General features: G+C 45.5%; 1 protein-coding gene across 6 annotated transcripts in view; it reads left to right on the top strand.

Moving 5' to 3' along the window:
- Window positions 1-2,961: 2,961 nt before the first annotated feature.
- Window positions 2,962-25,719, top strand: part of FN1 (fibronectin 1) — a 55,723-nt gene continuing 32,965 nt past the window's right edge. For all 6 annotated transcript variants that reach the window (XM_071563002.1, XM_071563007.1, XM_071563006.1 and 3 more), the window contains exons 1-18: window positions 2,962-3,170; window positions 3,365-3,493; window positions 4,965-5,102; window positions 6,853-6,984; window positions 7,112-7,249; window positions 9,696-9,854; window positions 11,176-11,376; window positions 12,226-12,405; window positions 13,896-14,072; window positions 15,008-15,160; window positions 16,569-16,697; window positions 18,255-18,398; window positions 20,165-20,286; window positions 21,490-21,667; window positions 21,787-21,963; window positions 23,882-24,010; window positions 24,125-24,214; window positions 24,725-24,919. In XM_071563002.1, the coding sequence (XP_071419103.1) occupies window positions 3,014-3,170; window positions 3,365-3,493; window positions 4,965-5,102; window positions 6,853-6,984; window positions 7,112-7,249; window positions 9,696-9,854; window positions 11,176-11,376; window positions 12,226-12,405; window positions 13,896-14,072; window positions 15,008-15,160; window positions 16,569-16,697; window positions 18,255-18,398; window positions 20,165-20,286; window positions 21,490-21,667; window positions 21,787-21,963; window positions 23,882-24,010; window positions 24,125-24,214; window positions 24,725-24,919 (2,728 nt within the window). In that variant the 5' untranslated portion in view covers window positions 2,962-3,013. The remainder of the gene's footprint in view (window positions 3,171-3,364; window positions 3,494-4,964; window positions 5,103-6,852; window positions 6,985-7,111; window positions 7,250-9,695; window positions 9,855-11,175; window positions 11,377-12,225; window positions 12,406-13,895; window positions 14,073-15,007; window positions 15,161-16,568; window positions 16,698-18,254; window positions 18,399-20,164; window positions 20,287-21,489; window positions 21,668-21,786; window positions 21,964-23,881; window positions 24,011-24,124; window positions 24,215-24,724; window positions 24,920-25,719) is intronic.

Here is a 25,719-nt window from a genome sequence, read left to right as displayed (position 1 = left end):
TTTTCTTAAGGTTGCTTCTAGAATAACAAGGAGCTTGGCGTGGTCCTTTTTGTACTGATTCATCTTCCCTCTTTGCTGTTGGAATTTGCAGAAGAATGGCCACAGGGACAGATGTCTGCAGCAAAGGAAATCAAGTCGACCCAGTGCAGAGGTTTATCTGCAGAGCAATTCAATGGAGCAACAAAAGTCAGGAGAACCTTACAAGGGCATGTGCCTTTGCTAGCCAAGAGTCAAAAAGGTAGGATTTCAGCAGGAAAAAAATCTGAATAGACCAAGAACATGAATCAGAATAACCATGGCTAAAGCAGAGGTTTGGGACATTCCTAATCCTTATTTGGATGAGAAAACTATGGATGGGTGGTTTATAAATTCAAACTGATGTCATCCCAAGGAAAACTTCAGGTGAATCTTCCTTTCATTTCCTGTTCGCTCCAGGGATGTACTGGCAGCAGGACAGACAAAGGAGCTCCATCCATTTCCCAAAATAAATAAGAAACATCTCACAAAGGCTAACAGCATGCAATATAATGATTACTTCATGTTTGTGTCATAATTGCTGTCAGAGATCCCTTTAGAACTGAAACCAGGCTGTTCCAAATTGTCTTGAAATACAACTCGTAAGACTATTTCTGGCTGCTAATAAATGATGGCTATGCAAGAAACTAATTTGAGCATCATTAAAAATTGTAATTTTGTTTTGTGTGCTTCCAGTAATGTTTTCTTAAACAAGATCTTACATTTGCCTCTGTATTGGTGTAACTAATGCTGTAGAGAGCATTAGGCACAGTCACACACTTGCTAACACTGTCCTTTCTCATTCAGTTCTCAGACTGAACTCCAGTTCCACTTTTGTGTAAATACTTACACTGCCCTTGAAGACCTAAGTGCAGTGCAAAATGACATGAACTGGGCTGAAAGCAGAAAGAAATGAGGTCAATGACAATAATTTAACCTTCATGGGGGCTGTACCTGGGATATGAGCCTTTGAAATTCCATTTGTAGTCACTAAACGCAGAGGTTTCTTCCTCATGTTTGCTTATTCCACAGCTGCCTGTTCCTTATGGATTACCTATACTTAGCACTTCTATTTAAGCAGATTTTCCCTGTCAAATTTTATTTATCATAATCCTCTTGGTTTGGAAGACTTCTCATTACCCTTTGCTATTCCATGTTAATTGAGCTTAATTGGCAGCTTGTAGCAGCAGCAGGACCTGTTCACACACTCACTCTATACACAGTAACTGGAAAAATGACCTCAAATTGCCTCCTCATTGAATGTATATGTTTCCTAGAAGGAAAACTCTTCTTTTCCACTGATTTCCACTCAGAAATGATTCCTTTGGAGCAGGCAAGGTAAAGGACATCCAACAGTCACACAGCAACATATTCTGACAATGTGCTTTTCACCTGGCTTTTATCAGAGAATTCCAGCTATGTTGTGAGCTGGAATTTGAGGCTCACACTTCATATCTTAGGTCTCAGGAAAGCAGGAACACTTTGTGAAAGCAGGTTCTCATTTCAAGAAACTGGATATTTGCTAGTTTATGATGGTGTGTCCTGCTTCAAAAGCCAATACTCTCCCTCGCTGTGGCCACTTTAGTTCCGTGATTATTTTGAGGGATAATGTGTGTCCAGTAACTGGGGGGGGAGAGGGGAGGGGAAAAGGCAACGCAGTGGATCTAAAAATAAAAATTAGGAAAGGTGGGAATTAGCTCACCACAGCTCACCTCAATTGCCAGGTCAGGTTTCAATTTCCAGTAAGTTTTCAGCAGAGAAGCTCGTGTTAATGTATTTGTGGGCACTCCTCACACACAGGAAAAGAAATTTCTTTGAAAACAGACACCTGGTATCACAAGCCCGTGTTTTCCCGGAACAGAACATGTGCTGGATCCGTACCCTCCCTGCGGAAACAGTCGGCATCCCAATGAGACACTACTGCTTGCATTCCAGTAAAGATGACACAGTAGGTTTGCAGTAAGTGGAACCAACGGCATGTTGGTGCTCAACATGCTGATAACTCTTATGGAGACCTGTGGATGTTCAGCTTAAGATGCTGGAAACACTGGTGACTACTTCACATTTGGGTTTTTCTGAAGAGTTGCTTTAATATACCAGAGACCACAGCAGACTCTTTAGATTAATAACCCTCTAGCCAAGACAGAGTGGGCTTGAGAGGCATGAAAATGGTTAGCAACACAACCTTCCTGTAGGATCTGCCCTTGGGTGCTGGTCCAGGCACTGCACCACAATGGGGCACACACTGTGCTTTGCTCGCTGGCAGCCTGAGAGCCACAATTACTGTGCACACTCTCAGCTTTGCAGGATTCTTTCCAGCTGTGGAAAAGAGACCCCTCCAAAGCAGCAGAGATGGCTATGGAAGAAGACAGATGAAAGAGGTTGATAAAATTTGTATACAGCAGGGTTCCATTAGGTCCTCCCACTGAAGAACCCTTCTACTTAATAAAGGTTCAACACCCAGCATTCAGTTTTTCACTTTTCTTTTGTTCTTAGAGTTGATTTTGGACAGCAAGAAATAAAGTCACAGAGAGAGCTTCTTAAATTTATTTTGAGTTGAATGCAATCACACCGTTCTTTCCAGGTGAGGTGTGAAATCTTTTCACCTTGAGCCCCCAGCAGTAGATAAAATATCACTCAGGGTTTTATTTCCAACCTGTATGTTACACCTCACCTTCTCCCCTGTGCACAACATTATTCCTCCAAAACGGAGCAGCATCCCTTCATAGGCAGCGCTGCTCTAAGGCAAAAAAAGTTTGCCTCTCCCCCAAAAAAAGCCATTTTGTCCGGCCAGATGTTGTACAAAATGGCACGGGCGCCGTGCTCGGTGCCGGCGGGGCGGCGGCGGTCCCTGCCCGGCCCCCGGCGCGCCGAGGCCAATGGGCGGTGGGGCGGCGGCGGCCACGTCCCCCCGCCCAGCCCGCCCTATATATCGCCCGGGCGGCGCCGCCGGGCTGTCCTAGCCGAGCCGAGCCGTGCCGAGCCCAGCCGTGCCAGGATGCCGGGCCGCTCCGTGTGGCGGCTGGCGCTGCTCGCGCTCTGTCTGGGCGCCGCGGCCGCTGGGGGACAGCGCCGCGGGGCAGGCGGCAAGAGCCGGCGGCAGGCGCAGACCCAAACCACGTCGGTCCCTCAGGGCACCGCCGCGCAGGGCAAGCGTGAGTACCGCCCGCGGGCAGGGCAGGGCGCTCCGCTGGCCCCGGGGCGCTCGGGGTGCCCCCGCGCTCGCCCTCGGCCGGCGGGACCCGCACACGTGTGCGCCCCGCGCCCCGACCCTCCCGGCTGCGGCTGCTGCCGAACTTTGCCTTCTCTCCCCCTCTGCATCCCTCTCCTCCTCCTCCTCTCCCCCCAGAGACCTGCTATGACAATGGAAGGTACTATCAGATAAACCAGCAGTGGGAGCGCACCTACCTGGGAAACACGCTGGTCTGTACCTGCTACGGTGGGAGCCGAGGCTTCAACTGCGAGAGCAAGCCCGAACGTAAGTTGGTGGCCCCTTTTGTCTGCAGCGAGACCCCGGCACGGCTTTTGGTGCCGAGTAGGCTAAGCCTTGTACGAGTTAGAGCTGGCAGCCCAGGTTTTCCGCTGAAGTTCGGTGCTTAGGGTCGGTAATGGGATCTACACTCAATTACACTGAAGATCTGGCTTGGGATTTTAAGAAATGCTTTTCATTAGTGATGGGCCTGCCACCAGAACCCTGAGCCAAACATCACTCATCTCTCTGGAGGATTGAATCTAAACATTAATTTTGGAGCCAAACCTCTTCTTTATAATGAACTGAACTGACTCCTGGACTCGCACAGGGAAGTTCAAATCTGGAGTCACTTTGCAGCTCTGGCTCTGTGCTGTTTGATTGCTTCACCCCAACTTTTCATAGCTGTGCGGTGCCGTCAGCTTGTTTAAATATATTTCAACTTACAACTTTGCACAGCCCCCCTGCCCTGCTGTGAGCTTTCTATAATTGAGTGTAAAATGAGATTGTTTAGTCTGTGCAGAAAAAATTTAGGTAACAGAAAGAAGTTTAAATGCCAGGCCTGCTGGAGGATGCGTCTCTCCAGGATACAGTGTAGTTCAGATTATCAGATGCAGCCTATCTGTATTTATTGGTCTGAAGTCACTAGTTGCCGTAATTCCTCAATGCTGCCCTGGAGATAGAAGAGAGAAAAACTGGTTCCTGGCTGATAGTGTTCGTGTAAGACAGATGGGAACGTCTCAGCCATCTGTTTTGTGAGGCTCCTGTGCTGCCTGCCTCAGGGCTGGAGTATTTTAAGGAGTACTCAGTCCCCTTGCTCCCCCCCAAAAGGGGATTCAACCTGTCTTTCATTGCCATGCAGAGACTCCCAAGTTTTGCAGTCTCAAAGTCCAATAAATAGCAAGTTTTCATTCCGACACAATGAACTTCATCTGTCCAGTAGTGAAGAAAGTGGGTCTGTTGCAGATCTTGAGACTGGTGGCAGCACTGACATTCTGTAATCACTGACTCATACATGAGTGTGAACAATTCACAAGTAGTGAACTTTGCTGTTGACTTTGGTGGGACTGCTGCAGAATTTGGGATTAATATACTCCATTTTTGCCAAGTCAGACCAAGGAGGAATAGCATGACAAAGCACACAGCTTCCAGGGAATGGTTGCTCCCTCCTGTCTTCTGTACTGTTGGCTTCCAACAGTTGGGATTGATCCTTTCAGGCATGCCTGTGATGTGCCATGTGCAACTTTTGGCTCACTGAGGGAGGGAAGAAGAGGTTGTTCAGCATTATGGGGACCTTGAGGGGGCAAATTTCACCCAACTTCCTCTCTAGTGTTTCATCCCAGGAAGAAAAACAAGACTGATAGGTGTTTTCCCCAGGAAAAAAGGAGTATCTGTGTGAGGAGGCCAGGAATGTGTGTTGTGTTGACTGTACATGTTACTGGTGTGGTTACATGAAGGTGATTTTTTTCCCCCCTTGTAGCTGAAGAGACTTGCTTTGACAAATACACCGGATCCACTTACCGAGTAGGGGAGACTTACGAGCGCCCCAAGGACTCCATGATCTGGGACTGTACCTGCATTGGAGCTGGACGTGGGAGAATCAGCTGCACCATTGCCAGTATGTAACTGAGAGCCTGTTACTAGAGCTATTGTTCCATAGTGTCGTATTTTCCACTGCAATTTACACAATGTTCCCAATGCCCATTAGCCAGAGAGTTGGGAGAGGGTATTAATCCAAAGCCTGCTAAAATTTTGGAGTTGAAAGTCCTTGTCCCATGTATACACTTGAATAAGCAAATTCCTCTATTAAGTGGTCAAGTACTATGTGTAAAAACATGGGCCAAATATTACTGTTACTGTCCAGCTGTACAGGTTAGTACATTCACTACATACAAGAGTGTGCTGCATCCTCACAGGCACACCTTTGAAAAGTGGTTTTTCTGACTGGAAAAAAGAATGTGGGTCTGCTCTGCAGCTGGTGACTCAAAATAATGGGGCTACTCTACTCAGAATAAATATTAATAAATAAATGCTGCCTGAGAGGCAGTCCTCCATCCTCCAAAAATGTCATCCAACACTTGTCCCTAAGGGAACTGGGATTTGATATCCAGACAGCAGCTTAATGTCTTTCTGCAAGTTCTGTTTTGCTACCCTGACCAGTACTTTGCTCTTCATCTTCCCTCACTTCCCTTGGTCTTTTCTCCCCAGCTCCCCTTTCACGTCTGTCTGGAAATCCTTTCCTTATTGAGTCACTGAATTGTTCACAATTTCCCTTCATAATTACATTTTCTGGGAGCACAGAGAAAGATCACTGTGTCAGTGTGTCAGAGATTTCAAAGTCTCTGAGGCACCTTTTGCAAAAAGTCTTGTTCTTAAAAATATCCAATTTCTTGTTTAAGACACACATGCTGATCCTGTAGTAGTGTTGCAACAAAGGACTCAAAAACCAGCCATCATGGTAGCCTGAGGAAAAAAATAATGCACTGAATCTAACAAGTAGAGCTGGAGCCCTTCTGAATTTAATGGCATTTTATTGGGCAGGGATGGTAAGTGTTGTAAGAAAAGAAAAAGTCAGTAAGGAAATTGCAAACATAAGAGCAGTCTCATTTCCCCATCATCAGCCTAGTTCAGAGCTCACTGGAGAGTCTCACTGACTGCAACTGGCTTTGAATCAATCTTCAGAGCTCCTAGATTATGCTTTCATAAATGAGCCCACAAAGCATTTTAGTGGCTCCTAATAAAGAATGTGAATTTTTTCCTTTTTTTTTTTTTTTTGGTTGGAATAAGACCCTGTATTTGCAAAGTGCCCTCACTGTGTTTCTCCCCCTCAGCCTGGTCTGCCTCAGGGCTGTGTGGCACCTTTTGGGTGGAATCTGCCTTCCCAGGGCAAGCCTTCCAAACCCGAGGAGACTGATGTCCCACTGGGCTGTCACACCAAGCACCTTATATCCCATGTGATGGCTTGGCCACCATGTCCCTCATGGCTGGCCACGGAGAAGCCCAAGTGGCATCACCTCAGATAAGGTGGAGGCAAACCCATCCTCACCAGTCCTCAGCTTGAGAGAGGGGTGTGAGGGGGAGACAGCACCTCCTCAGGTCTCCGAGATCCTCTTTCAGCAGCCAGGTCTCTCCTGCAGTATGGAATGTGGAGGGGGTTGCGGAAGGGAGAGGACAGGGTCTGGGAGGCACAGAAAATGGGGGTGCCCATGGACCAAGGGTGGGATGCTGGTGGAAAATGGCCAGTGCTGTTTTACAGGCTGATGGAGGAGGACAGCCTGTCCCTTCCTCCTCCTCACTGCCCCACTCCTTGTCCCCACCACACTGTCCCTGGTGTGTCCCTCACCTCAGCTCCCTCTCTCCCACTCCAGATCGCTGCCATGAGGGTGGCCAGTCCTACAAGATCGGTGACACCTGGCGCCGGCCCCATGAGACGGGCGGGTACATGCTGGAGTGTGTGTGCCTGGGCAACGGCAAGGGCGAGTGGACCTGCAAGCCTGTGGGTGAGTGGCTGCCCCTTCCTCCTCCCTGGGCTCAGCCAGGGTGTGTGGCCTCTTCCTCCTTGTGTTCCCTGAGGCGTCCACACGTGGGAAAGCCCTGGGTGGGCTCTGAGCCATTCCCCTCTCGCAGCCGAGCGATGCTACGACAACACGGCCGGGACATCCTACGTGGTGGGAGAGACCTGGGAGAAGCCCTACCAGGGCTGGATGATGGTGGACTGCACCTGCCTGGGCGAGGGCAGCGGCCGCATCACCTGCACCTCCAGAAGTAAGTGCCAGCCTGCCAGCTGCTCCATTTTATTCATCTTTTATATTTTCATTTATTTTCTTACTTATTTTTATCCTGAGTTGAGAAGAAAAGTTACTGCTTCATCTGCCCTGTACAAGTGGCAGTAGTTTTAGAGGGATGGCCATCCCCTGAGAAGTGGTGGAGAACAGACCCTTCTGAGGGCAGACAGGGGTGTGTGGTGTCCCAGGTGCCATTTGCAGTCTGGGAATACCCCCAGAGCTGGTGAGCTGTGCTAGTGTCTGCATTATTTGGGTGCTTACTCTGATTTAGAAAGGCTTAAGGAATATGTGTGTCAGTTTAGTCACAGTCAGGCATCTCCCAAGAAATTGGGGGAATTCCTTGGTCCATGAAATGGTGGAGAGCTCACCTAGTACCTTCATTTCTGTGCTTTAAGGAGCCTCCAGAGGGACAATCAGGTGCTTTTAAAGATAATACCTATTCCAACAGCAGGATCTGCCAGATTAAAATAGTTTCTTATTTTTTTCCCCCTATTACTGTTTGATTTGTGTTAGCTAAACCAGGGCTTGTTTTACCTGTTTTACCTTCTCACCTCTCAGTTCTTCCCCTTCCCCCTATTTGCTTCTCCAGCAGCACAGGTGATTTTTTTTCTGCAAGTTTTTGCATCATGGAGGGACATTACCGTAAATATTCCATTATATTTGTATTTGCAGAGCAAACAGGGCTTTTAAAATCCAAAATCTTGCTTGTTTATTGACCTTCTGTTCCAATCCTGTTGGGAGCAAGCTCTGTGGTGGAGCTATCTTGGTTTTATACCAGCTGCCTCAAGAAGATTTAACTTTGTACCTTATACCTTGGTTATGCAAGGTTTGAGAAACTCCTCTGTAGCCTTCCAATTGCCTCATATCCAGTTGCCTCAAGGTACACAAATAATGGCTTTCTGCTGATGTAAACAGCAGACCTGTAAAGAACTAAAACACTAAGGAAGGTTGGAATTAATACTAAAGATCTGGAGAGACTTGGTGAAGAAATGAACTATAAAAATCAAACCAGCCTTGACAATATTACATCTGTTAAAAACACATGGGGAAAAAATCATTAACTGTCAAATATGAATGAATAAAACAGAGTGTGTTGTTTGTGAATTTTGGAGGAGTTATTATTACTAATAAAATGTATTTGGCAGTAGCTTTCCTCCCATAACTCAGGTCTGCCCTGTTGTGTTTTAAGGGAAATTGCAATATAATGACCTGTTCATTTTTCATTTTGTTTTCCAGTTGCAATCAAATAGACAAATTCAGGTTTACGTATGTAAAATGATACTTGTAGCCCACAAAGTGGCATTACACTTCAGTGTGTGCTGCTGTTATGGCCAGCATTTTCCACAATCACAGCTGGTTTCTTGGGACACATTCCAGCTTTTCATTGTCTAACTTGAGAAGAGTGTCCTTAAGATAGGGTTTTTTTTCCACATTTGCTAAATGACATGATGAATACCTCACCAACTTACCATTCTTCTGTCAAAAACTCAATTTTGGTCACTTCAGCACTGTGAATTACTAACATGTTTTTTACATTCATTTTCTGTCACCTGTGCTCTCTGTGGCAATCTGGCTTGATAGGTATGTCCTTCCACAGTTCTTCATAAATCCATGTTCATTGATCCATGATTACAATTGAGCTACTGTATCAAATTTCCCTTGAATAAGAAGGTAAAATGTTGTAATGGAAGAAGAACTAGTTAATCCATGTGGATCTGGCATCCAGACAAAAGTAGTTTGTTATGCTGTCCTTTGAACCCACTTACTCAATTCATTGGGGGCTGTGGGTTATTAGAGACAACAGGGAGATTTAGAAAGTCTTGTATTCCTGGTGTGGCATGAGCAGCTTATATTAACCTGACTGCAGCTCCAGGCATACTTCTTTTGGAAGAAATAGATTTTAACATACTGCCCTCAAACAGGTTTTATTTTCTTCAAGCTGAAAGAGAGCCCTAAACTTGAACTGTGCCCTCTATATAGTATGAAATGATCCAGGTACAAAAATTTCTGCTTTAAAAAGAACAATAAAGACTAAAAGGATGTTAAAAAGTTTAAGCTTTAAAGGTGTATGCTAGACAGAATGGGTTTAAAATGGCTTTAAAAGTAACTATCAGGAATGCTTCCAGTACAGAACATGCTTTTTCACATGGATTTTGATCATAGTTCACCTTGTTCTCACTGGGAATGTTATGATGCTCATTTTGACAATGGCTGCAAAGTGAAAATGCAGTTCTGGAAATAAATGGGGATTTTCCCTTAGGATAAAGTACCAGGACTTTCAGCTGCTCTCAGCCTGTGCAGGCTTTAGTGCATATAGGACTTGCAATAACAGGCTACAGAAAATGAGGTGGGTTTTTACAAACTGCCTTGGTGGCCAGTGAAGCCATCCCGTGCAGACACAGCTAACAGTCACATTCCTCACACAGATCGGTGCAATGACCATGACACCAAGACTTCCTACAGAATTGGAGACAACTGGAGCAAGAAGGATAACCGTGGGAACCTGCTGCAGTGTGTCTGCACTGGGAACGGCAGGGGCGAGTGGAAGTGCGAGAGACACACGTCCCTGCACACCACCAGCACTGGTAAGTGGGACATTGTGGCATGTAATGTAGGGAAAGGGACAGGGAATGGCACCTTTGGAATGGCTGGGACCTGGAGTGGAATTGTTCCATCCTTCTTTAGGTATGTCTTATCTGGGAAAGGTCAGCAACAAAGAGAGTCAGAGTTCAGGAGGTGCTGCTTGTTTGTGCATGTGGAGATGAGATTAATTCGTGCCTTGTTTCAGTGCACAAATGGGGCTTGCAAATACAGATGGGATTCTCTGCACAACCACAATGCAGTAAATCACACCTAGGGCTCTGCATCCAAAGGAACTATCTTTGTCTTGGAAATGAGTATTTGAACTTTATGTATTCGCCTCAGGGTAACTTTCTTGAAATGTCCTTAATTTAAATCCCACTGAGACCATCTGGTTTCTTTGACATGATAAATACACCTACTAATAGCTGAGCTTTAAAAATGTAAAGATGTCAAGGAATGTATACAATGCTATTTGATACATGTACATGAGATAGTTTGTAATTTTGGTGTGAAATATTGCCTACTTTATAGATAGCATATTTTTTGTGCCCAAGGTTTAAGCCTTCAGCTTCTAAATTCTTTTTGTCATTTTAAGTATCTAGGTTTCTTATTTGTGAGTGCAGTGTAAAACTTCTGTGTTCCTGCAGTACCCCCACTGTATTTCTCTTGATAAATGACCTTTAGCTGTTTGGTGCCAGCAGGTCAACTTAAAACTTTCAAAATACAAAGCACTTCAAGGGTGCCAGTGTTTTGTTTCCATTATTATTTCCCCTGTTTTAGCAGAGCTGAATTTGTGGAGGTTCCTGTGGGATTCATTAGCAAAAATTTACATGATGTAAAGAAATCTTTTTATCTCTCAGTATTACTCAATGATAATGTGCCAAAAAATTTGATTAGAGATTTAAAGATTGCCAGTTTATAATTTTTTTTTCAGTGAAAAATTCAAAATTGATCCTTTTTGCCTTATCTTCCTCCTTTTTGTGTTGTCACTGATCTTGGTTTTTCTATTCTACCTTTCCTTCAACTAATTTTTTTTTTCAAAACTAAATGGCTTTTAAACAATTCCTGTGAAAAGCCATTTCTAAATGCTCTCTAAAGCCACTCCACAGCATTGGAAACCAGAGATTATCATTAGCAGAAGGAGGGTGTCTTCTAATTTTGAAGTTTGCAAAGTAGATTAATTAACATGTATCTCGGGACACCAAGAGTGCAGTGCCTGCCATATGACAAGAGTGCCTGAGGTTTTGTTATCCCAGCATTTACCTGAGGCATCCTGTCCCTCAGCTTTGCATCCCATGTGTCCCTTGTCTCCCTGTGCCGCAGGATCCGGCTCTCCCAGCTTCACCAATGTGCAGACCGCGCTGTACCAGCCCCAGCCGCAGCCCCAGCAGCCTCAGCCCTACGGCCAGTGCATCACTGACAACGGCGTGGTGTACTCCGTGGGCATGCAGTGGCTCAAGACACAGGGCAGCCAGCAGATGCTGTGCACCTGCCTGGGCAACGGAGTCAGCTGCCAGGAGATAGGTATGAGTTTGTGTTCAGGGCTTGTCCAGGCCAGGGAGGGCTTTAGGACAGCCCTGTGGCTTAATTTGGAACTCAAACCCTTTTGTGTGTGTGTCAGAAATGTATGTATGGCCAAACTTTGTGAACGAAGATTTGGGAAGGGGTCTGCCCACATGCCATTCCAGCCTGTGCAGTGGATTTTTCAGGTGAGGCACAGCGTGCCCAGAACTGGCCTCCCCGTTTCAGTCCTGAGGTCCATTTGCCACGGCCGAGCGAGCTCGGACAGTGACAGTGAAGTCCTTGGGACTGTCACAGCCCCTGGTGCTGACCGGGGCTGACCCTGCTGAGCATCCGAGATCTGACGGGATGGGATGGCAGGGAGGGATTGAACTGCCAGGGGACGGTCCCCACTGAGACTCGAACTCAGGTCCTCGGGATTTGGAGTCCAGGGTGCTCTCCATTACACCGCGGGACTGCCCTGTGTCAGAAATGTCATCTGAAAAATTACTGGAGGAAGTTGGAAAGGGTGAAGAAATGGTTGGTTTGGACATCTGAAGCCTGGCTCTCTAGGGCAGAAATGTTTCCCAGTGAGTTATATATAACATTCTGACGGAAAACAGAGTCCTTGGGGAGCTGCATTAATAACTTTATTCAAATAGAGCTGCCATAATATATATTCAGAAAGAATGTAAAAGAATGACACAGCTGTGGAGTTGTCTGTTGGTGTGTGTTGGCCCAGATCCATGGCAGTCAGTGTGGGCTCCCAGCAGCCAAGGACTTGACTCAGAGGGGCTGTTGCTGTTATAGCACCCTGAGATTTGGGGATTACTTTAAAGCAGAGTCTGATGCTGTGATGTGCTTGTTTTGAAGCCGTGACCCAAACATATGGTGGCAATTCTGATGGAGAGCCCTGTGTTCTGCCCTTCACCTACGATGGAAGGACTTTCTATTCCTGCACCACCGAAGGCCGCACAGATGGGCACCTCTGGTGCAGCACCACCTCCAACTTTGAGCAGGACAGGAGATACTCCTTCTGTACTGAGCAGAATGGTAAGTTCTTCTCAGAGCATCTTCCCATGCATGAGAAGAGAGGAAGGAGCCAGAGCATGGGAGCAGGCTGCCTGACCAGTTCCAGCAGTCTGGAGGGACTCGGGCATGCTTCAGCAGCCAAGGCAGTGCTGTGAAGGGAGGGCTGCCTGGTAATAGAGCACTTGTGTGCTCTTGACATCTTTGGAGGGTGCTCAGGGTACCACAGGTGGACTCTTTGAGTCCTGTTCTCTCTCCTCTGGGCTGACCTTAGAAGGGGAGTACCTGGTCAGGATGGAGATTTGGCCTAAAGGATGCTTAGACTTTGGTTTTATTTGACTGAATTGCTTAGGGCAATGCCCATATTAGGCTGTGAAGAGAAGGATATCCATGGAGTACAGTTTGTGCAGTCCTGTCACTCCCTCCATGCTGACTATGCAGCCAGGCTGCCATATATAGCAGTGATCTTAGTGTGATTTGTGGTCTCTGATCAAGAGCTGGGCCATGACTAACACAGCAGCATTCCCTCTTGTCTGTGCGTGGTCAGCGTTCCCTTCCCAGCACAGATCTACCTGTGTGGTTGCACTTCCTGGAAAGCCTGTCAGACATCCATGGAACAGTGTCCAGGCAGCTTCTCTGGGATCTGACCTTGGAGAGAATTTTTCATGTTGCCACATGAAAATACTGCTGCTTACACTGCATAGCCTTTTTGTTTGTTTGTTTTGTTTTTAATCTGTTCCACTTCAGATTTTTTTTCTTGATAAAAGTCAAGTCTTTCTCTGCAGTGCATATAATATTCTATCTTTTTAAAAAAGTAAAGAAACCACCCAAACAAAAGAAACCCCAAAAGACATTGTCGCTGTCCACACACACATTCTTGTTTTAGTGAGGCTTCTTGTGATACACTGTGGGAAAAGAGAAATGTCAATATAGAAAAACCTCAGTAAATGCCTCCTTGTTTCCCGTTATTTGTAAAGCAGAGTTGCTCAAGAGGTGATTAGTTCAGGTAGATTACAGCCCTCTTTCCACTGCTGCTTGCAAAACATGAGGCTTCCAGCCTGCAGAGAGGTTTTGGCTTGTCCTGTTGACCATAACTGAGCTGTAACCCTTCCCTGAGGGCAGAGGCTTCCCTCAGAGCTGGAGGGAAATGGCCTTGGTGAGGTAGTGCAGGTATGCTGAGAACTTTGAGTTCATTTCATTCCCTAGCCCTTGGGACAAAGGGTCTGCAAAGCTACTCACCGAACACAGCAAGGATTGGGTTTCCCTGTTCCCCAGGAATTCCCATGGCTGGCTCTGCAGCTCCTTCCAAAGCAATGCTTGAACTGAACTGACCTTGTACAAGGCTTGTATTTCCAGATCTGAATTAATTAAAGCCAAGAGAAGAGGCCTGTGGATAATACACAGGGTGCATGTGGGAAAAAGCAGTGCTAGTGGTTTGTTTTCCAGGCTCTTCCATGCCTGCTGGTGAGAGTGCAGGCTTCATCTGCAGCTGTGTTCCTTTCCCTTTTGTGCAGTTCTGGTGCAGACACGTGGTGGCAATTCCAATGGTGCTCTGTGCCACTTCCCCTTCCTGTACAACAACCGCAACTACACGGACTGCACTTCTGAGGGGCGGAGGGACAACATGAAGTGGTGTGGGACCACCGAGAACTACGACGCTGACCAGAAGTTTGGGTTCTGCCCTATGGCTGGTAAGGCTGAGAGCCATGAAGGGATTGTGGAATACCTGTATGTGGCTCTTTGAGCTGGAAAGTAAAGAGCTGTCAGTTGTTGATTAGTTATTGATGACTTTCAGTGAGCTGCATCCCAGCCCAAAGCCCTTCAAGGCATTTCTGAAGTTTTGGGTTGTCCTTTTTTCCCCACTGATCTCCTCTAGGAGAGACTTAGGCAATGCCAGAAGAAGGGAATTTTCGTTTCTTCTTTGCTGCATGCCAGTGGTAGGCACGTTTCTCAGCTGGTGCAAACTGGTGTAGATCCATTAGAGAGCATTAGACTGAAGTGCTTTGTACAAGTGAGGTTTTTATATTGCATCTGCTAAAGCTTTTCCCTCATGGCTCGTCACTTCCTCATGCCTGAGTGGTGGGGAATAAGTCTAGAATTACAACATGATTGTGTTAACCATGAAAATGGTAGTGGTGTCAAAGTCAATATTGTGGTCCATTCTGACCCTCCATGCTCATCTCCATGATGTCAGCAGGGGACTTGTGGGAGGGAATGATACTACCAATTCTGAAATGAAAGACCTTTGGTAACTAATGGCAGTGTAGAATCTGAGCCCTTAAACAGCTTGTGGAACACACAGGACTTCAAGTGGCTGAGTTCATAGGAAGGCATGTATGGAACAAGAACTGATTCTTTCACATGGCACCCCTTGGTGCAGAAGCTATTTCTAGTAGCTTTCAAATGAGAATTAAAATGAATCAGGCTCTACAAGGGATCTGCACTTTGAAAATGTCTTTGTCCACAAAAATGCTATTCCAAACTGAGTGGGTACCTAAAGCTTCCTTGTTAAGATGCAGAAACCACTACATGATGTGAAGGGGCACTGCAAATGGTCTTAGCCCTCAAAATCTTGTTAATTCTGGCCACGTAAAGTAAAGTATTCTCTTGCTTTCTTTTCACCCAGCCCACGAAGAAATCTGCACAACCAACGATGGTGTCATGTACCGTGTTGGGGACCAGTGGGATAAGCAGCACGACATGGGCCACATGATGAGATGTACTTGTGTTGGGAATGGCCGTGGGGAGTGGACCTGCATTGCCTATTCCCAGCTCAGAGGTACTGACCTGCATGTTGGTATTGCCACTTCAGTTTAAGTGGGATTGGGAGAAATTGGTGGTTTTTTCCATCATTATGACTTTGAGTCCAGGCTCAAGAACTGTTACCAAGCTTTTCTTTGGAGAAGGAAGGAAATTCAGAGGAGCTGGCAAGTGCCTGCCTAGTTTGTGTGCTGGAAAAGTATATTCCAACTTTTGCAGAGTAGCAAGCAGAGGCAAACCTTGATTAGCTTGATCAGTAAGTATCCCTCCCTTCTTTTGCCTATATTTAGGAATTGGCACTGCTGTGACTTCATTGTGGAGAGCTCAGTAGAAGCACCTCCTCCTCACCTCCAGAACAGACAAAACTCCAGACTAGTTAGAAGTTTGAATGCAGAGCTGTTCTGTTTCATTGTTCTGCGGTGAAATTTCCAATTCCTCTGTGCTGGATTAGCCCTTTACTGGCTAATCTTTATGAAAGGTTGGCAGGAAAGCACTGAGATTGCTCTTATTTATTTACTTATTTGTATGAGTGGTCCAAGTGGAGAAGTGCTTAAGCAATACCAAAAAAAGAAGACTTAAAAGCACAGACATTTGATCATCCTACAGCTAGCTCAGAGCATTGGCTTTGTGTCTGGAAAAGGCAGGGGGGTTGCTGTCAAGTGGCCAAGAAAGGACTTGTAACACCACTGCTGAAATGGGATATAATTTATAGGGAAAGGCTCACTCAAGGGCTTTAGAAGGGTTTTTTTCAATGTGTTTCCTTCAGAACAGTGAGAAAGGCACTGCTCAAAGTTCTGGTTGGTGGAACTCCTTTTTCCACTTACATGTCTGGTTCTCTGCAGTTTCATTCTGGAGTTAAAGGGGTCTTTCTTGATGAGGAGAGTAGAGATGCTTTGTGTTTTCAAAAGGCAAAGGTTATCTAAGTGGAACTGTTTAAACAGAGCAACCAGTCCTTGGCGCCTGCAGGAGAGTCTGAGCTCTCCTTGGTTTATCCTGACACCATGCCCATGGTGTGGGAAAGTAGGATGGGGAATGAAGGCCTGGAGTCTCTTCCCCAAGGACAGATGATCTGGGATTGACTCCGGAACTAAACTTGGGTCTCTTGGGCCCCAGTTAACAAAACAACATGCTGCTGGGGTGGTTTTCATGTTTGTTTTGTCTTTCTGCTCCTTGCTGTGATTAGACTGGAGTTAGGAATTCTGAGTCAGATCCCAGAATGACACTGAACCTCACAGACTGATACCATTGTAGTTAAGCAGGGGGTCTGGTTACTGAGTAGACCTGTAGGCACCACTAGCACCTTGTGTGTGTAACTGCTGCTCCTGCCTTCAGACTACTACAAAGTAGAGCAGAGACACCCAGCAGAATAACATGAGGATGTTTGTACTTCTTCATGGTGTCTTCATGAGTTTCTCTTCCTCACACAGACCAGTGCATTGTGGATGGCATCACCTACGACGTGAACCAGACCTTCCACAAGCGTCACGACGAGGGGCACATGCTCAACTGCACGTGCTTTGGCCAGGGCAGGGGCAGGTGGAAGTGCGACCCTGTGGGTAAGTCACCAGCTATTCCCTCTCGCCAAACACACTCTATGGCAGTGAAGAGACTGGCTGGGGGCTGCTGGAAACTGGTGTGTGAATTTGGGCCCAGTCTTTGCCTGCTTTCTGTGCTGAATTGCAGAACTGCAAACATAAAAGTAGCCCAGGATTTGCTGGAGGGTAAGTAGAAGGGTGTTTGTACTTTTAAGGACATAAGCTTGGGTTTTCACAGGTGCCATGGAAGAAGTCATTGATGCAGCAGTAATGGTTTGTGGAAACCTGTGTCTTAAAATGCAGCAGGTTGTGGTAGCAGGGCACCTTAGCAGTAGGCTCTGGTGATTTGGCTGAACTGTGGTACCTGAGCTGGCAGGGCTCTGAGTGAATACTTATAAAACATGCAGCTGGGCACTGATGGATCAGTTTTCTTTCCTTTATCCTAAAATCTTTAGGAGTTTCCTCACTGAACTGAGGAAGGAGCACCAGTGTATATTAAGTTACCTTGGACTGAATTGATTTTTTTGGCTGCCCTTTGTTCTGGCAGAGAGAGAAAATTCAGGATGAGAACACATGTTAATAGTGCTCTGGAGGTTGCTAAAACCATCCTGGTTCTCTGCAGGAAGGAGATTTCGTCTTCTCTGCCTCCCCCCTGCTTCCCTTGATTGGAAGATAAGACCTGGTCACTTGATTTGGAGTTACTAAATCCAAAAGAGCTTCAAACTATTGCCAAGAAAATCTATTAGAAATTACTAGTGGTGAAGTTCTGCTTTATTTACAGTAATACCTGTAGATGTTTACTCAAGGAGCTTGGATTGTAAAGCTCCTGAAAATTAATAGCTTGGAATAAAGGAAGGGGAAAGTTCAGCCATCTGTAAAGGTACAGTCAAAGCTTTAATTTTGTTGGCTCTCTCTAAACAAGGCTCCTGTTGATCCAAGCAAGCAAAATGCTAGTTCTCCCTGAAAATTTCCCTTGGGCCAGGAATACAGGCAGTTGTCAGGCTAGAAAGTGTACTGCAGCACAGGTACTGTGTTAGGCTGATTTCAAGATCTTACCTGGCCTCCTTTGGTTTATACAATGGCAAGTCTGGGAAGATGATGCTGAAAATTTATGTGACTTTTAAAGTCTAACTGAATTCTGCTGAAATCAGGAGGAATTTTGCCATTGATCTCCTTGAGACCAGTGTGGTTTAGCTTTGGATGAGAGATGAACTTGGTTGCCAGAGTAGAACTGGGTTCCACAGTAGACAACATCCTTTCTTGAAGGAACTTCATTGACTCCCCTGAGAGGCTTGCCAGGTGGACAGTCTGGGCTTAACAGTATCTTAAGACATACATCACAGCTGAATTTGCCCCCTAAGCTCTAAATGAGTACATGCAGTGATATATCAAGAACCTTGATTTGAGATGCATTTTCTGTCACTACGTTCTCCTTATGTAACTGTATTTGCAATCAAAGATTGGTGTTGCATTTCCTTGTGTACAAGTCTCTTGTGAGTTACTCTTCTGTGTTCAGCATGGATTTTTCACTGTACCTTCAGTGACATGGAGGGATAACTGTCTCTTTTGTGCCTTTAGACCAGTGCCAGGATTCAGAAACCCGTACCTTCTACCAGATTGGAGATTCCTGGGAGAAGTATGTCCATGGTGTCAGATACCAGTGCTATTGCTACGGCCGTGGGATTGGGGAGTGGCACTGCCAGCCTCTGCAGACCTACCCAGGTGAGGAACACAACAGGTGATGAACTCTTCTGCTGAGTGAGATGTGAGGAAAGCAAACTTTGCACCCCTCACCTCTTCAGGTTTCTGTACATTGTGCCTTTTGGTTTCCTTCTCAAACAGAGCCAATTACCCCTGGTCCCCTGGCAGACACAAGCAGGTGTCATGATTCCCAAGAGGGGACCAGGCTGTTTGCAGCTATTCCTGAGGCCAGGGTTGGGATGGAGAATGGCTGTCTGTTCACACAGCAGCTTGGGTTAGTGTTGCCTCTTGGTCTTTAGTGATACCACATGTGTGATCTTCAGTTTATATTGCTTAAAGCTCATACATGTGTAGTCCTTCCTCTTCCACTCACTGCAGAAGCAAATCCACCACAGAATGAAACATTTTGCCTGATCAGTGCCCCAAAGAAATTTAAATATTTGAGCTCTTGTTTGTCCAGGCAGTTCCAGGAACTCTTCATAGGGATGCCTGTGTGTTGGTTGTTCGGCTTCAGTTCCCTGAACAGAACATGATAAGGGAGCCCCTCTGCTCTCCTGTTTAAGGTTGCAACTGCCACTGTCTTCCTGTGAATAAGATGAAATATTCAGGCTTGCTGAGCTTCACTGCCTTCTGTCAGACTGCTTAAACAAACATCCCCCTGAGCTATGTGAAATATGCATGCCTGGAGACCAGGGCTTTGGGCTGCTTTAGACACAGGAGGGACTGAAAGTGTGTAAATAACCCAAATCTAATGTTTCTGAATGTAGGTTTGGGGTTAGGTGAGTTCTGGAATTTTCTGCCTGTGGGCACAGGTTTGTTTGCCCAGAAGTCCCGTTAAATATGGAGCAGGTATATATTTTACATGGTTGTCCAAGTAAATTATTATTAGAAATGTTGGGAGTGGGGCAAGGGTGGAGGTATTTAATGACTTTTCTGCAGATTCCAGGGATCTCTTTGCTGGGATTTTCTGAGAACTAATGTGAGGACAGTGCTGCTGAGTGTTCAGTGAAACCTTCCCATTGGGGCTGGGAGGGGCTGGAAGGAGAACCATGGGATCATAAAACCTTTCCTTCTCCACTGTGGAGAAAATATGCCTGAGCCTGATCTAGCTAAATGCAATCAGTAGTCCCAAGCACTGCTGAACTTGTATTTTCATGAGTTTGTGGGTCTGATTTGTCTCAAGACTTCCACCAACCTTTCTGGTGGGGGTTGGTGTGCGGAAGACAAGCATCACTATCTGTGAAGTGCTCCAAAGAGTCACAAAAAATCAATGTTACAAATCAACTGATTAAGAAATGTAATTAAATAGTAAAAGGCTAGTGTTCTTTCCAGGTTGTATTCGATGTCAGATCAGGAATTTTCCCTCACCATGCTGCAAGATCAGATCTGGATTTGGGAGATGTTTCTCTTCAGCCTCCCTGCTCCCATTGCAGAAGATATTAACTGATGAAAGTTATTAGTTGCTCAGAAGCTCCTTTTCTCTCTTTGGGCAATGTGGCTTTGCCTTGCAGACTTCTATATTACACCTCTCTGGTTTTCTATTTCATTGATAACTCACAGGAAATAAACCCAAATAGGGCATGTTAAACTCCCCCCTAGAATACAATCTAATTCATCATTTTTCTAAGTAGCAGTGAAGTATTAAGGACACAAAGACAATGTAACTCATTTCCCATGTATAGAAATACTACTCGAGCCATGCAACTTTCTTGCCTTTTTATGACTGCGTGGCAAAGGCAATAAAAAACCATCATCAGTATGTTAAAACCTGCAATTCTTCCTTTCAGGTTCAAGTGGGCCTGTTCAGGTGATCATCACAGAGAGTGCAAATCAGCCAAACTCCCACCCCATCCAGTGGAATGCTCCGGAACGATCTCACATCACCAAGTACATCTTGCGCTGGAGACCTGTGAGTGCCACTTTTGTTGTCATTTGTTTATCAAAAATACTGCATTTGGCTTTTTTCTGGTGTCTGAAAATAGTGACTGACACAGTTCCAGCAAACTTGATTTGCTAATTCCGTGTCCTTATCCTGACAAGGTCAGCTCTGGAGCATCAAAGAGAGCCAGTGCTGTATAAACACACTGTGTTTTCCTGCCCAAACTTTACTGGTCACTGTGTTCATGAAGTGTCTTATTAAACAAAGCACTAGAACAGCAAGCAGACAAGTTTATATCCTTCCTCACCTTAAGGAATGTAAATCCTTGTGGAAGATTCTTCATCCTAAGAAACAGTGTTTTAGTAACGTGCATATCCAGAGACAACTGGAATACATTTTATCCTATTAATGAGGAGGTAAAAACGAGTAGGATATGAAGACATAAACAGCTAGTGGAGGATTAAACAAACAGTCATCTCCCATCTTCTGTAAAGTCTAAACCAAAGCTGGTTAACCCCTGCTTGTTGTCTCATCCCTAGCTGAGGAAGGATTCAGTTTAACCAATGTAGATGAGTTGTGTTACAGTTCCCTGAGTGCAGCTTCACCAAAGACCACTTAATGTTTAAGAACATTATTACCTCCATGCTGCCTGTTATTAAGAGAACAATAAAGGCCCTGATCCAAAGCCATTCAAGGCACTCAAGTCCTTTTACTGACTTCAGTGTATGTTGGATGAGGGCCTGAATGAAATGGCCTTTAAAGCACACAAACCTCAGAGGATGGAACATTATTTTGGGGCTTCCCATAGAGTTCAAACATAGGGTAGAAGGGAAGAACTTTTCTGTGTATTGTTTTCAGATGATGACTTAAGAGTGTTATTATGAACAGAGTTCAAATATATATTTTCCAGCCGTTATTTCACGTCTCACTGCGCTTTTGAGAAAGGAATGAATTCAGTTTATATATTACAGAAAATGCTCATTTTAAAGGAGAATATTCAAAGCTAGGTTGTCAGTAAAACCAAGCCACCCATAATACCATTAGTCCTGCTTCTTGGGATACTTTTCTTATCTCCTTTTGACTTGATCTTCTCAGCCATTAAAGCCACTCAAGTCATACCTGTGTTTGGATATTGCAGTGGTAGTAACTGTGCAGCAGCTTAGGTCACCTAGGATAGATTGCCCTGCTTGCAGCCTAGGGACTCTCTTGCTAGTTGTGTCCTTTTACTTGCAGAAAAACTCTGGAAGACCGTGGAAGGAAGCCACCATCCCTGGCTACCAGAACTCCTACACTATCTCAGGCCTGAAGCCTGGTGTGATATATGAGGGGCAGCTCATCAGTGTTCAGCAGTATGGCCACAAAGAAGTCACCCGCTTTGATTTCACCACAACCAGCACCACAGCAGTGACAAGTGAGTTGAACTGTGGGACATCCAGGAAAACCTCATCTCCTTCACTAAACTCCCTGCTTTGCTCATCCCATTAACACAAAAGTAGCAGTGGTTAATTAAACCTCTCTTCTGTCTTGCAGGCAACACTGTTTCAGGAGAGACAACTCTTCTTCCTCCTGTGGTTGCTACTTCAGAGTCTGTCACTGAAATCACAGCCAACAGCTTTGTTGTCTCCTGGGTTTCTGCTTCTGACACCGTGTCTGGGTTCCGTGTTGAGTACGAGCTGAGCGAGGAGGGCGATGAGCCGCAGTACCTTGGTGAGACAATGTTTGGGTCTGCCAGACCAGAGCACTGCTGACAGTGCATGGCTGGTTTGTGATCACCAGTACAGCTGGGGGAAACAGTGGGCATCTCTGCCTTTAAATGATTCAGAGAGGATGTGAGAGTGACAGCACCAGCTCAGATTAAAAACTCACTTAGTTCATTGTCCTTTCTCTGTCAATGACTGTAAGAGAGCAAGGCAAGTACATAGCAATACCCTCTCAGAATACTGTCCCAGGATCCTGCAAAAGTAAACTCCCTGAGCCAGGAGTGCTGGATTTGTAGTAACTGTGGGTAGATACATTTATTCTTTTCTGCTCCATGAATTTTGTCCGGTCTTTTTTCCTTTGGAAATCATGTAAAGTTTTTGGCTTCTGCAGCATCCTGCAGTGAGGAGCAGTGCAGATGAGAAGAGAACAACCCTTTTTTTGAACCTGCCTCCTGGCTAATTTCCTTTGCCATACCTTTTATCCTTCCATCAAAATGGACAGAGAGAAATCTTTCCCAAATGCCCTCTTTTGGTTGCTTGTTGTCTCATGGATGCCTGTTCCAGGCTGCTCTATCAGTTGTTTTCTCTGGATTAATATTCCTCATCTTTGATAACGTGACAGCTTAATCTGGTCAAGTCCTCAAACTTAGGAATTGAAACCTCTTTTCCAAAATCTATATAGAGCCCATGTCAACACATGTAATTTCACGTTAACTTCTTTTTCCTCTCCTGTCTTAACAGTGGTAATAGCAATATCTTACAAGGATTTGAGGTTATAATGGCTACTGGGACATGAGTGAGATAGAAAAACAACAGGAGAAAAAGAACAGTCATCCCCTGACCTAATAATTCTCTCTGGAATGTTGCTTCCCTGAACTCTCAGGCATGAACTCCTGAGCAGAAGTGGCTCACACAGGGACTGCCAGTGTTGTCACCACCTTTCTGGTCTGCCCAGACAGCTGAGCTGTGCTGTAAAGCAGCTCCTGAGCTCACCTGTCCACAGACAAAAGTTTACAGGCAAATTGAAAGGCAATTCCCAGTTTCCCTTTAGATGCTTGGCTTCAAGTCTGGCCAGTAAGGAGCTGCCTCATGGGGAGTTTTCTACATCTGGCACGTAGGTGGACATCTGGGAGAAGAGAATGGGGAGAGAAGTTCACCAACCCTCATAATGTCATTCTTCTTCACTCATGAGTCAGTCTTTCCACATAACCTATTCATATGAAAGTTTTTCCATATATTTCTGTACTGAAAACACACCAGCCAGGGTATGAAATGAGTGCTCAGCTGAGGTGGCTGTGTGCCAGCAGTGTGCAGGGGGCTGCAGCTCCAGTTGCCCTGCTGTGTCACACATCAAGCCTTGCTGTCTAAGGTGGTGGCTGCTTGCTGGGTGTGGAGGCTTGTCCCAGCTTTCCACACAGCTTTTCTGAGGTGAACCAAAGACACAGTGCAGAACAATTGCTCTTTATTGCAGGAAGACTGTAGTTCACAGCAGATTAGAACAGAGGTCCCAGTGATTTAATTTAGAAAGCAAGAAGGTGGAATTCTATTGGGGTCACTCCTTGTAGGATTAAGGGGGGTGCGTTAATGACGGTCAGAAGAGATCAGGCACAGCAGCATCAGAAGGCTAGAGTTTATTTTTAGTTACATCTTCACTTTTTATATACTCTTGAATCCAATATGTCATAACACTATTGGTTAGTCAGTTTACCTAACATACATGGAAACATTTTACTGGTTACAAGGTATGACACATTCTGCAGGTGGTTCTCTGCTCCTTAAGGTTGCACTACAAACTGCTTTCCTTCAAGGATACATTCTGAGCTGCTCCATATCAATCTCTTCATCAATTACATCAAAGATACACACACACACACTGTCATCCCCCCAGAATTCCTAAGGCAAATTTTCTTTCCTACCTTCCATAGATCTTCCAAGCACAGCCACATCTGTCAACATCCCTGACTTGCTTCCTGGCCGCAAATATATTGTTAATGTCTACCAGATCTCTGAAGAAGGAGAGCAGAATCTGATCCTGTCTACTTCACAGACTACAGGTATGTGTGGGTGGGTGTTGCTGCACTTTGAAAGCTGGTTTTATTGTTTGCTCAATGACTTTTTGTTACCTCTTATCCTCACACCTGCTGTCCTCTGTTTATCCCCTTGAGCAGCTCCTGATGCACCTCCCGATCACACAGTGGAAAGTGTGGATGACACATCAATTGTCATCCGCTGGAGCAGACCACAGGCTCCCATCACAGGTAGGTCCCATTGGAGTGCTCCTCTTTTGCATTATTGGTAGAATATGAAATGTAGGTAAAAGAGATGAAGTCCAAAGGGCTAGTGCAGAAATCTACCCAGTCTGAGAGACCAGCTGGAAAGCACATGGGAAAGCATTTACTGGGTTTCAGCCTCTGAACCAAGCAGTTCAGGAGGCTGGATGGAAAACAATTCCTTTTGGATTTGTGTTAAATGAAAAACAAACTCCATGACCTTCTGTTTGTATCTGTCATCCAGACCATCCCATAACAGGCATGAGAACTGTACAGACCTCAATCCACATGTCAGACCTCAGAAACAGTCTAACCCAGATCAGATTATGCCTTGGAAGGTGTTATGAGTGTGTGGTCTGTAGATGGAAAGTGAGCATGGACAAGCCACATGTCCTGCTGAAGATCAGAACTGTTTTTGTCAAACCTCAGTGGGGAGATCAGTTTAGCCCTCACTTACAGCATTCTTTGTGCTGAGGACTCCAATTTCTCTTGCTTTAGGCTACAGAATCGTCTACACACCCTCTGTGGAAGGCAGCAGCACCGAGCTCAACCTGCCTGACACTGCAACCTCTGTGACACTCAGTGACTTGATGCCAGGAGTTCAGTACAACATCAGCATCTATGCAGTGGAGGAAAATCAGGAGAGCACTCCCATCTTCATCCAGCAGGAGACCACAGGCGTCCCACGCACAGGTAACGGCGTGTTCTGGAGATCAGTCGCCGAGTTTCCTGTTAGCAGCTAAATCAATGCTCAAATGAACTCGATTATGTTGTTGTGGCTTTTAATTGCAAATTCCACTGGTATTGAAGTTCTATAGTAAAATCATACCCACTTACTGACACAATCAAGCCACCACTCTGCATCCATTGGGTTGTAATTTCTAGGGATTGAGCTGCAAGCAGGTCCTGCATGGTGTCTGTGAAGAGAGATCAGTTCCCCAGGTTACCTTAGGGGGATTCTGCCAGAGATCTGAAGAGCCTGGTGAATCATTTTGCCTCATACTTGGTCTGCAAATGTTCAAGGTTATGTACTCAGACACCACAGCACAAATTCAAAGCGTTCACCTGATTTCTCCCTCTTCTGCCAGTCCTCTCTGTTGTTTTCCATTGGGAGATTGCTCAGCACTGAGTGATGTGCCAAAACAACACCATCCAATCTCAACTCTGAGGCACCCACTGTTGCAAGAAGTAGTGGTTTCAGTGTTCTCTAAGCATCCAGTTGGACTGAATAGCCAAACCAAAAGCAAGGAGAGTGAAAGAATGGGATCTGATGTGGTAACCAGTGGAATTTGGTGGTCCTGCAAGTTGGAAGCACGTGTTTTCAAATGGGAAATTACCAAGAATGAACTCAGCTCAGTGATTTTTATGGTTTGGCATCTGTATCTTCCAAAAATGTGCATTGGTTAACCTTACTCCTAATCTGAAGAAACTTAATTTAAACATAGGAATTCAAAAGTGCAGTAGTGTGGACCGGCACGGAGGGAAATGCATTT

The sequence above is a fragment of the Pithys albifrons genome, chromosome 8 (genome assembly GCF_047495875.1).
Source record: "Pithys albifrons albifrons isolate INPA30051 chromosome 8, PitAlb_v1, whole genome shotgun sequence".
Classification (NCBI taxonomy): Eukaryota; Metazoa; Chordata; class Aves; order Passeriformes; family Thamnophilidae; genus Pithys; species Pithys albifrons.
This window is presented reverse-complemented; position numbering and strand designations above follow the sequence as displayed.